This window comes from Glossina fuscipes, unplaced genomic scaffold, assembly GCF_014805625.2.
Source record: "Glossina fuscipes isolate IAEA_lab_2018 unplaced genomic scaffold, Yale_Gfus_2 2, whole genome shotgun sequence".
NCBI classification, from domain to species: domain Eukaryota; kingdom Metazoa; phylum Arthropoda; class Insecta; order Diptera; family Glossinidae; genus Glossina; species Glossina fuscipes.
In genome coordinates this window covers 2,770,477-2,782,545 of record NW_023998416.1, presented here as the reverse complement: position 1 = coordinate 2,782,545, position 12,069 = coordinate 2,770,477, and the positions used below count along the sequence as shown (strand labels likewise).

The following is a 12,069-nucleotide window of genomic DNA, read 5'->3' as shown; positions in this document are numbered from 1 at the left end:
AAAAGCGCCCGATAAAAACGAAACACTTCTATTTTCATATATGTTAAAATAAAATAAATTTTATCTGGCAATAATATCAAATATATCTTGTTACTTTTTAATGTAGTAAATACATATACATAAAAATAAGAAGAAGCGAACAAGTGTTATAATTATATAGCAAACCCAAATAAATGATATTTACATTTACCAAATCAGATTTTTCCTTGCGAAAATTGGATAAATAACCATTTTCTATGTCTTTTATAAAGTTTCCTAGAGTCGGTTATCTGAATTCGGTAATTCGAAAACAAATCTCCAGATATAATACAAAAACATGAGTTCATCATTTGATAATAACCTAAGCTCTAGCACCAAGGAGCAGACAATTAAGAACAATTGGCAGTTATGGTGTCGTTTGTGCGCACAAGAGGATATCTCAGAGAAAATTCATTTTTTTCGCAATGACAAAACCGCAGTTAATATCAGGAATATTTCGCTTATTGAAGCTATTGAAAGTTATTTTAACATTACAGTAATTACTATTACATAGCAATCAAAAACAATGTTTATAAATTTTACATTCCTTTAGATAACGGACGAGGATAACTTGCCAAAAACGATGTGTAAAAAGTGTTTCAACTTAATCACAGCTCTAATTAGTTATAGTGAACGCATATCCAAAGCTCAAAAAATGTTTAATAACTTACTTTTAAAAGAGGAGGAGGAGTACTGTGATCTTCAATCCGTACGTTTAAAATTCGGTTTGATGGATGACGAGGTACTATCTCAATTTCCATTAGCCGAAGTTCACTACTTTGAAACAAAGCTTGAAACGACTGAAATTGAGGACAATTCAATTAAAGAGGATGTTTCAGAAATTTCTTCATCACCTATTATAAAAGGCGAACTCAGGAAAGCGAACAATATTGAAATGGATGTGGAAGTGGAAGTATGTCGCGAAGAACCATTATACGACGAAGAAAATGAATGTGAAAGTGCTGATGACGAAGAAGACCCTTTTAGCAGCGTTGGTGAAGACAAGGAATATACTTTAGAAGAAAATATTTTGAATGGGAAAAAGAGAAAAAAGTTGAAAAGAAAAGCTAAACATAGAAAGGATAAGGGCAAGGAACAAGATATCGAAAACATTTTGGAAGATATTAAATTAGACATTACTTGCAAACATTGCGATGAACAGTTTATGTCATTTCAACCTTATCGCCAGCATTTAATAATGCAGCACGATCAATGCACAACTCCAAAAGAATGGATATGTCCGGCATGTGATAAAATACTTACGTCGAGCATTCGCTTAGAGCGTCATCTTAGAGTTCATATACCGCGAGAGGAGCCTGAGGTATTGCCTTGTCCTGAATGCGGCAAGCATTTTCCTACAAATACTCGTCTAAAAGCTCACATTAAATATAAACACAAACCTGAACGTTTTATGTGCGAAGAATGTGGAGCCTGCATAACCACGAAAGCTAACTTGCAATTTCACATGTTAACGCACACGGATAATGCTCCACTAGAATGTGAAGTTTGTAAAAAGAAATTCAAATATGCAAGACGCCTTAAGGTGAATCTAAGAAATTCAGTTTTTTTTTTACTAAACTATAATGAATTATAATGGTAATTTATAACTAACACCTTAATTGTTTGTGTAGATTCACATGGAGACACATGATTCGCAGAAGCACATCTGCAACATATGCGGTCTTCAGTTAAACACACGTATAACGCTAAGAGGACATATGTCAGTGCATAACGATATTATGAAATACAAATGTGAATTTTGTGGTCGCGCTTTTAAGCTATCCAAAACGCTAAAATTCCATTTAATATCACACACTGGCCTCAAGCCATATACCTGCGATTTTTGTGATCGCGCCTTTACGAACGGAGCAAATTGTCGATTGCACAAAAAAAAAGTTCATCCGGAAGAATGGGCCGCTTTAGAAGCGGCAGGACGTACTAAAAATGTCGCACGCACCTTGCCCAATATAGAAACTTTAAAGGCACTGTAAGGAAATGGACATATAATATAATTCTTCTCATAATCTTTATTTTATTTTGCAGTACAAGAGCTGCAGGAAATTTAACGTCAATAGTTAACAAGCAAGGAAACGGTGGTAAAAAGTTTCATAATCAAGATGACATCGTCTTGGCGAACACTTTAAAAATAAGCGAAAGTAAATAAGGCTCTGATAAAAGAAAATATATTTTAAAATCAAATCAATTAAACGTTTCACGAAAAACCCCACGAGATCTATAGTAATACTTTTTTTATAATTCAATTTTAGGGGCATGAAAATTTCAATTTGAAATTGAGAAATTATATTGAAAAGGTCATAGGTGTTGAAATGTACGTTTGTGAAGTAATCTGGACTATTTTTATCAAGTTGAAAGCAATCTATATATTTTTCTATTTTTCTTCTGCGGGCCTTTTTTTCGGGTTTGTGTTCCTTGAATCGAGTTGACCAGCGAAACGCGTATTTGTCTTCAAAAAATAAAAAATAACAATTAAATGTCTGAACTAAAATTTTATGTTGGCAGTTCTATTGAGAAAACTGTTATATACGGTAGAGATAGATTTCTAATGTAAAGCAAAATATCAAATAAAGAGCAGTTTTTAATTTGCATTAACCAAATTATAAAATGCAATCTTCACCTGGTAGTCCACAGTCCGGGAAAAGGGAGGCAAAAACTGGTGAATGGCAGTTATGGTGTAGGATGTGTGCAAAGACCGATATTCGAAATAATACAAATGTGCTTCTTAATGAGGATCCTTTTAGAGGCGGTGCTAATCAAGAAATAACTTTAAAGGAGGCTATTGAACGATTCTTCGCAATCAAGGTAAGTTTTTAGTGACAATTGCGGAACATTTGCTACAACTAGAGTTCTATAATTCGAAAGATTTCAAAGGAAGATTTACTACCAAAAGTATTATGCTCGTACTGCTTCACTTTAATAACAACAGTGACCAAATACAATGATCGGGTATGTCGAGTGCAAAGAATGTTTAATGATTTAATTTCTACGTTTCGAGACACTTATTGCGATTTGGACTCTGTACGTTTAAAATTTGGAATATACGATGAGAGCAACCCATTCAGCTTTTCTGTGCCAGAACTGCAATGCATTGCAGCAAATGAAATTAAAAAACCAGTTGTCAATGATGAACAAGAGGAACTGCTAAGTGATGAAAATTTAGAAATATCATCACGTTTTACGCGAATAAAAGAAGAAGCTATTGGCGACGACGTAAAAAGGAAAAAGTTGGGAGGAGCTCTTTTAATAGAAGAGTGCCGCGAAGTACCCTTTTATGAAGATTCAAATGGCTTTAAAAGTTCTGATGAAAAGGAAGATCCTTTCAGTAGTGCGCAAGAGGAAATGGATTACAACATTGGAGAAGATATTAAAAATATTAAAAAATTAAGGAGCTTTTCCAAACACAAGCGTAAAAGGGAAACAGATGGGGAATGTGATAATCACAATGAAAATACAGAAGTCGGGTATGCAAAAACAAAAAAAAGAAGAAAGAAATCCCAAGGAAAGAGCAAGAGTAATTGTCAAGTCAAAAGACGTGGGATTAAACTAAATATCCCCTGTAAGGAATGCAATCAAATGTTTGATTGTTTCCCTACGTATCGTCAACATTTAAATACAGCTCATGGGCAAGACGACAATTTGAAAGATTGGAAGTGTCCTTTATGCGGCAAGATCTTAACGTCTGCATCACGCCTTGAACAACACGTGAAAAGTCATTTAGAAAACAAGCGCGAGTTTCGAACTAAAACAATAAATGTTAAATTAGATATAACTTGCAGAGAATGTAGTGAAAAGTTCGATTGCTTTGAACAATATCATCAACATTTAAATTTGGCGCATGGCCAACTTGATAATGTGAAAGAGTGGAAATGTCCTTCATGCGAAAAAGTCTTGACCTCCGTGCATCGACTGGAACAACATTTAAGAAGTCATGTGCCGCGAGAACCTAAAATGTTACCATGTTCAAAATGCGGAGCTCATTTTCCAACAAATGGTCGCTTAAATGCGCACATCAAGAACAAGCATAATACCGAACGTTTTATGTGTGAAGAATGCGGCCTGTGTCTAAGCACTAGTTCCAATTTAAAATTTCATATGTTAACGCACACGGATATTGCTCCATTAGAATGTGAAGTGTGTAAAAAACGATTCAAATATGCGCGACGTCTAAAGGTAAATATTTCTCATTTGCTGTTGAAAATCGTCTCTTAACTTCTTATGTGTTTTAAAGATTCATATGGAAACGCATGACTCCCAGAAGCATATTTGCAATATATGTGGTTTACAGTTAAACACTCGAATCACTTTAAGACGGCATATGGTGGTGCACAATGATATAATGAAATATAAATGTGACTTTTGCGGTCGTTCGTTCAGGCAAAAGAAAACCTTAAAGTATCATTTAATATCACACGCAGGCCTCAAGCCGTATACATGCGATTTATGTGATCGTGCCTTTACTAACGGTGCCAATTGCCGTTTACATAAGCAAAAAGTTCATCCTGAGGAGTGGGCTGCTTTAGAAGCGTCGGGCCGTACTAAAAACATAGTTCAACGTTTGCCTAATATTGAAACATTAAAAACATTGTAAGATTTTTTCATTTATTTTTGTAAACTGTTGCAAATTTATTTCTTTATTTACAGAACAAGAGTAGCTGGTAATTTGACATCCTTAAATATTAAACAAGGCGCGAATTTTCGTCTTGATAATAGCTCTAGAAATCCGAACGATATAGTTGAAAAAGAATAAACATAATCTTAGGAAACCAATTACTTTAGTAAAATAAATTTGTTTTTGTATAGAATTGCAAAGTATTACAGTTGAAAATATATTACATTAATATTTTACCTGGCAATACTTTTACACTATTTTCATTAAAATTCTTCAAGTGATTGTCGATTAATTTTATGGAAAAAGAAGAAGCTTCACATCGAATTGGAAAATTATGGTTTTTCTTGAAAAGTTTTATAAATTATGCAAAATGTTCCTTATAAAGGAAAATGTGATGTGATTTGTGAGTAGACTAATCAAGCAGAACTGCGAGTGTGAAAGTGAAGTAGTGAGAAAAAAATCAAGGAACATTGTAAACGTTAAGAGACTGGGCCGGGAGGATCATCCAAAAATGCAATCACATATTGCAAATATAATATCGAAGGATATAAAAGAATCCACCAGAATAAAATGGCAATTATGGTGCCGTTTGTGTGCCAGTAACGATTTCCAAAATAATATTAACATCTTACACGACGATGTAAAATTACTAGGCATTAATAAAGACATGCCGCTCAGGAAGGCTATAGAAAAATATTTCCAAATTCAAGTGAGAGTATTTTAAGGTATTTCTAAAACGTACTTTGTACGTGAATTGTGTTTTTAGGTTCTGCAAGATGATATAATGCCCCGGATGGTATGTTCTGATTGCTTAAGCTTTATTGACTGCCTGGTTTCCTTTAACGAGCGTATACTTAAAGTACAACAGATGTTTACTACTTTAAGCTCCACATCTGAACAAGAACTTGGCGATTTGGAGCAAATACGGTTGAAGTACGTCGTGTTTGATGATAAGGGCGATAAAAATTATTCTCAGCTCTCCTTAGCTGAAGTCCACTATTTCGAAGCAAAGAACGAAATAGATATTGAAAAAAATGTTGTAAATAATGAGACTCCAGAAGGTTATAATTGTCATATGGATCTAAAAAAAGAAATTCACGGAGAAGCCCAAGTTATTAATGAGGAAATTATGGATGTTGAAGAAGAAGGATACCAATGTAGAGAAGAAGCTCTGTATGATGTTATTGAAAAAAATTATCATGGTCATGGCGAAGAGAAAGATCCTTTCAGTAACGTCGAAGAAGACAAGAACGAAGAATCTTCTGCAGGAATAAAGCGAAAAAAGTTAAAGAAGCCGAAGCATAAGAATCATGATGAATTACAAAAAGATATTAAATTAAATGTCGAATGTAGGGATTGCAACACACATTTTCAGTCATTTCGGCTCTACAGTAAACATTTGCGAGAAGTGCACAGGCAAGAAGACGCTTTAAAAGAATGGAAGTGTCCTACTTGCGAAAAAATTGTGAGTACGAGTTATCATTTGGAACGTCATCTTAGAACTCATGTACCGCTGGAAGAGCGAAAAGTTGTATCATGTTCCGAATGTGATAAACGTTTCTTTACTAATACTCAACTAGAAGCTCACATAAAGTATAGACATAAAAATGAAAAACCTTTTATCTGCGAAGAATGCGGTATATGTCTGCGCACAAATGCCAATCTCAGAATACATTTACTAACGCACACCGATATAGCACCGTTTGAATGTGAGGTCTGTAGAAAGAAATTCAAGGATCGTACTAGGTTAAAGGTAATTATATCTTCGGAAATGAAAAATTAATTAGCGTTTTTTCAAAACAAGTCTTTGGATAGACGCATATGGATATACACAGTCCCAACAAGCATGTTTGTGCTATGTGTGGGCTACAATTGAATTCTCGGGCTACGCTAAATCGGCATTTACTGGTGCATTCCGATGAGATGCAACATAAATGTGATTATTGCGGTCGCGCATTTAAAAGAGCTAAAGCTTTGAAAAACCATCTTATACTTCATACGGGGCTTAAACCCTACGCTTGCGATTTTTGTGATCGCACTTTTGCCAATGGTTCCAATTGTCGTTCACATAAAAAGAAAATGCATCCTGAGGAGCTTGCGGCATTGGAAGCGTCCGGTGGAGGAAAATGTTACACCCGAAATATACCCAAACTAGAAACCCTAAAGGCGGTGTAAGCCAAGTAATAATATTTGCAAGAAAATTATATAAATATTCTATAATTTTCAGAACAAAAGGAGCCGATAACCTAACACCGGTAGTTACCAAGCAAAGTGGTTGTTTTGCGTATAGCAAGAAATCTAAGCAAACTAATGCAGACCACTCTGATCGTTTACGCAAACCAAAAATTATTTCAATGCAGTCAACAACGGTAACAGAAGGTGGACCAACTTCCATGAATAGTTCGAATCTTGAAAATTTAAACCTAAGTAATATACCGCAAGTCGGTTCCAACAATACGGACGCGCAAGTTCATGAGACAAATGCAACAGCAACAAATCGCGAGCATATACCAAATTTCGATAAAATTTACCAGCATCTAATGAAACGAACAGTTTCCGGGTCAACGCAATTATCTTTGAATATTAAAAGACCACCTAGTGAAATATCTTTAATAGAAACAGAGTCACACGAAACGCAAACACAGACCCAACATGCGCAACCTGATAGCGCCACATGTTCACTGGGTAGTCATCCCTTTTATGATCAAATGCCCCAACAATTTAATCATAATTAAATATACATTGAATGATTATAGATAAATTCTTTTTTAATATGAACATTAAAAATTATATTGAAATTTATAATTCTAGTAATTGTGTAATTAAAATAAAAAACAAATTATTTTCGGCTTAGACCGAAAGCTTTATTACCTTTCATTTACTAGCTTGTCTTGTTTTTATAGAAAGCCGAAAGCTGTCGTTAATGTGATTTCAGTTAATTACTCCATAATAGCTTATAAATTTATTATTATTACGTTAATAATAATTTTTAAATGTTAAATATAGACCGAAAGTTAGAGGGGATCTGTACACGCACCGATCAGATTTACTTGGAAATGGCACCTAAAAGCGAAAACAATATAATAATTAAGAGACGCCATTGACTACTTTCTCCAAAACGCAACGAATATGTTCCTTACAAAGAGAGTTCTGGCACATGTCTGCATCTATGTCGTCTGCGTCTATGTCGACAATTAGTGGCTATAATCGTTGATTTCATAATCATTTAAATCGTTCGTAGCTCAAAATAAATTCGGTACTTTTCAGTTAGTTGTTGATGCGGCTGTTAATCATTGGAACTCTGTTGTAAAATCTCTCCTTAATCATCTCAGTTAAATAACATCAATTTTGTTGCATTTTATCACCAAACCTATTCTACTACGACCATTATTAAGTTTACATAACAAGAACGTAAGAACATCTAGCGTACTAGTGATTTATATAAACTTTCGCCTAAGTGGTCGAAATCCGTTCATTTTCTTCGCGACATAACATGTTTTACGAAAAATGCACCTCGTCAGCAATGTAGGCTTTGATAAAAGATCAACGCCTGGAGGTATGCAATTTTTGCTATTGTATCCTATATCACATACACGGTACAAGGATATATGTATGCTGAATACAGAAGAACTTGAGAAATACCGATCGATTGGGAATCATTCTCCCATCCGATGTGAACTTGCCTGTCTGTCTGTGTATCTTGTTCTCTTGTGTTCAAAGTACAGGCCGCATTTTTTGAAACATTTTGGACGAAATTTTGCAAATTGACTTGTTCTAGCCCAAAGACGAACACTATTGACAATAGTTCGGATCGGACCGCTTCTCAGCTCGTTATGGGAATAACTATACCGTCGTTATTTGTTTTCCTTAGCAATTGAAAGCATTAGAACCCTGTAGGTATTTCATTCTTCTTGAAAACTAATGTTTTAGCCGGAGTGCAATGAAGCCTTCAAATAATTAGTTTTTTTAATAACACTGTTGATTTATTACAAATCAATAAAAACTGAAAAATATTTTACTTAGAAATTGAGTTTAGAGTTTTTTTTATACCGATCACCGAAGGATGAGGGATATATTCATATTTCAAAACGTTCGCAACGGCCAATAGGAAGCACCAATGGCACGAAATTTTCAATTGATTTAAGCATATCCGTCTGTCCGCCTGTGTAACGTTTGTTGTAAACATTCTCCTGGCTGAAGCTATCGACTTCAAATTACGCAGAAAGATTGGAAGTTTTTGCGCGCAGATTGGTATTGAATTTTGATTTTGAAAATAGAAACAATCAGTCGCGTCCATTCAATATTATAGAATATGAAAATTTATTTTTTTTCTTTTAGTCTTTCTTTTAGATAACACTGATATGAAAGACTCGACGAACGAGTATAATTTTCTTATTTGTTAATTTTGTTAATATGAAAACATCTTCGATTTATAATTGTTTAGTAGCGATTTATTAAATCAATGTTCAGTTGCCTACAGAAATTTTCATTGTGTGTCTGTGTATAATATTTAAATTAATTGCATATGAAGAAAATAAAAAAGAAAGTATCAAATTCTTAAATATTTAATATTTTACATAAAAAAAGGAAAAACAAAAAAAAAGAGACGTAAATAGTCGAATATATTTAAAAAAAAAAAATAAAAAAAGGCGGAAAGGCTTTATCAAGACAAAATTATTAAAATTTATTTTTATCTTACATATACTATTTGATATATAAACGTATACATATATATATATATATATATATTATTTATATATCTATGCATATAAAAAAATTTTAATTAAACATTTTTATTTTAAACCTAATTATAATTATTATTATAATGCGATTGCACTCTACAAAACGTCTTAAACTAAACTTATTTTCATAATTTATAACATTGAATAATTAATTTTATAACAATTTTTATTTTAGAGGCTGGAAATTTTCGGAAAAAGTTTAAAGCCAATTTTATCATTTTAATGATTTATAATAAATCTTCAGTGTATTTGAGTTTCTTTTTCCTCGATTTTTCATCGTTTTTTTGCCGCGTATTACTCTTTTAAAAAAAAAAAGAAGTAAATTTAAATATTTCCAACAAATGGGAAAGAAAAAATAATAATAATAAAATAAAAATAAAATAATTATTACTAATAAATATAATAATATAATATATAGACATATATATATATATATATATATATATATAATATTTGTTAAAATTTAACATATCACAACTTAAAGAAATGCTTATCTAAATCGGGTAAAAGATGTATAGAGTAACAATATATTTATCTAAAACCGATGCAGTTGGGTAGCTTTAATAGCAGAACTACGTAATATTAGGAGCGAAAAAGTACGGATTTGATTTAAGAATAATACGTTTGAAATGTGTTAGCGATCCCTTGTTAAAGCTGTTGTTACTACGCTGTTCACGTCAAATAATGATAGGAGAATTTCACGTAAACGGCGGCGGCAATGTTATGGGATCAAAAGTGCGTGCATAATCGGTAAAATTATCAATTTTACGATAGCCCCATAATTTCATGGCTTCAGTGCACTGATTTTGTATACGCTTTATCTATTAGAATGACAAAGAACAATTATTTCATATTAAAAATCATTTATATACAATTGTATATATCATAATCCATTTTGAATAGATTATCCTATCGTATGACCATAGGATTAGGATAATTATAAAAAACTTGAAACTTTTTTTTTTTACAAAGTTATTTAGGTATTTATAATAACACCTCCAGCTTAGTAGAGGTGACGCTTCTAACTTACTAAAGTTTGGGAAAAGCTGTTTGTTATTAGAGCTATTCGGTCCCTGGATAATCTTTCCTAATCTAATTCTTTATATTCCATTAGTTTATCATTTATTATTGCAAATAATTATAAAAATTATTAGCTTTGTTTTAAAGCGACATTGCTACCAAAAGCTTCCGAAAAAGAACTTTTTTGGTCTAGGAAATCTCCCTGTTGTTTTTATACCCACGACCGTAGCATGAGCAGCCCCCCACATATGTATATATATATATATAAATATATATTCATGATTAGCTCAATTCTAAATCGGTTTAAGCAGGTCCGTCTTTCCGCCTGTGTAATGTCCTGTTGCAAATATTCTCCTGGCCGCGAAAACGGAAACTATCGACTTTAAATTTGGCGTAAACGCTGGAAATTCTTGTACACGCGCTTGTATTGGAAATAGGCCAAATCGGAATGTCAAGCAGATTCCGGAAAACTCTCTTTAACTCGATAGCTCGATTGAAAGACAAGCCAAGTGTTAAGCTTACGGTCCTCATATAGATTCTTGAAAGAGTCTCTTTAAACGATCATATAAGCTATCGAAACGATTTAGTTGTATGAGGGAAAGTCAACATTTTCCGAGGAGAAATAATTCTTTTGTAAAAGTGTTCTCTATAAAATCATTTTTATATGAATTTTTATTCAAAAGTATTAAAATAAAAAAATGAACGAGCAAAAGATTTATATAAAATTTTTCAATATATTCTCGTATTACCTCGTTTTGTTTAAGATCCTGTTTCCAATGGAATGGAGCCGATTTTGAATCGCGATATGTTGAACTGACGCCACCTATATTCACTTTTGTATGGCTATCTAGAAATTCTTCTACCATGGCATCAACGGGCAAACCATAAAATTGTAATACTTCTTGTGCCATCTCGTATGGATTCAGTGATAGATCTTCGTAACGTAAAGTTCTGCAAATCAAAAAAAAAAAAAAAAAAAAAAAAAAAAATGATCAGCGTTTACAAAACATCTTGTCCATCATCCACATCGAACCGTATAATTCTAATTATAATAGGTGTGCAAATAAATTCTCTGTATGTAAATTGATTATTTCATAAAAACAAAAAAAATAAACTGATGCGTTTATTTCTCTCTGACAGCATAAGCTTCAGTTGTTTACAAGCTGTCGCGAAGTGCATATCAAAGCGTAAAGAGACGGACGTCATTGATTGTTTTTCGATTTTTTCTATTTTTGATTGCATTAAACTGGGAAAATATGCAGCTGAAGCTATGGAAATGATTGATTGGCTTAGAGTGAAAATGCCTTAAGTTATGAAAATGGTTTACACATTTGTCCGTCCATTTGCAAGTTGCAAGTTGCACTGGAATTAAGTGTTATTTTCCAGATCGATCCCGTTTCGATTAGGACGATGCACGATCAGATCGATGCAATCATATTTAGCAGGAGTATATAAATAAATTTGAGTTTTATGAAGAAATGCAGAGAATTTATTTGAAAATGCCTAATAAAGACAAACTGTGCGCGATTAAGTTCTTTCACAAAAATCCAAAAATTTCAATAAAACGATTGTGTAATTGTCTGTTCGGTCTTAAGAAAAAGACGAGAAGATTTTGGATTTTTTTTTTTTTTTTTTTTTTTTTTTTTTTTTTTTTTTTTTTTT

General features: G+C 32.8%; 3 protein-coding genes across 3 annotated transcripts in view; 2 read left to right on the top strand and 1 right to left on the bottom strand.

Annotated features, from left to right (window-relative positions):
- The first annotated feature begins 229 nt into the window (after positions 1 to 229).
- On the top strand, positions 230 to 2,182 carry LOC119632817 (zinc finger protein weckle-like). The gene is made up of 4 exons (XM_038025930.1): positions 230 to 514; positions 572 to 1,561; positions 1,650 to 2,005; positions 2,062 to 2,182. The coding sequence occupies exons 1-4, from the start codon at positions 317 to 319 to the stop codon at positions 2,180 to 2,182; spliced, it is 1,665 nt and encodes a 554-aa protein (XP_037881858.1). The 5' UTR covers positions 230 to 316.
- A 426-nt stretch (positions 2,183 to 2,608) lies between these two features.
- On the top strand, positions 2,609 to 7,380 carry LOC119632816. Its single transcript, XM_038025929.1, has 8 exons — positions 2,609 to 2,838; positions 2,899 to 4,206; positions 4,265 to 4,620; positions 4,678 to 4,779; positions 5,057 to 5,354; positions 5,412 to 6,398; positions 6,461 to 6,816; positions 6,873 to 7,380. Exons 1-8 carry the CDS (start codon positions 2,641 to 2,643, stop codon positions 7,378 to 7,380), a joined length of 4,113 nt encoding a protein of 1,370 aa, XP_037881857.1. The 5' UTR covers positions 2,609 to 2,640.
- Positions 7,381 to 9,837: 2,457 nt separating this feature from the next.
- Positions 9,838 to 12,069, bottom strand: part of LOC119634149 (carbohydrate sulfotransferase 5) — a 72,331-nt gene continuing 70,099 nt past the window's right edge. Inside the window, exons 3-4 of the mRNA XM_038028108.1 lie at positions 11,157 to 11,358; positions 9,838 to 10,208 (exon numbers count right to left, since the gene is read on the bottom strand). Coding sequence (XP_037884036.1) covers positions 10,086 to 10,208; positions 11,157 to 11,358 — 325 coding nt within the window. The 3' untranslated portion in view covers positions 9,838 to 10,085. The remainder of the gene's footprint in view (positions 10,209 to 11,156; positions 11,359 to 12,069) is intronic.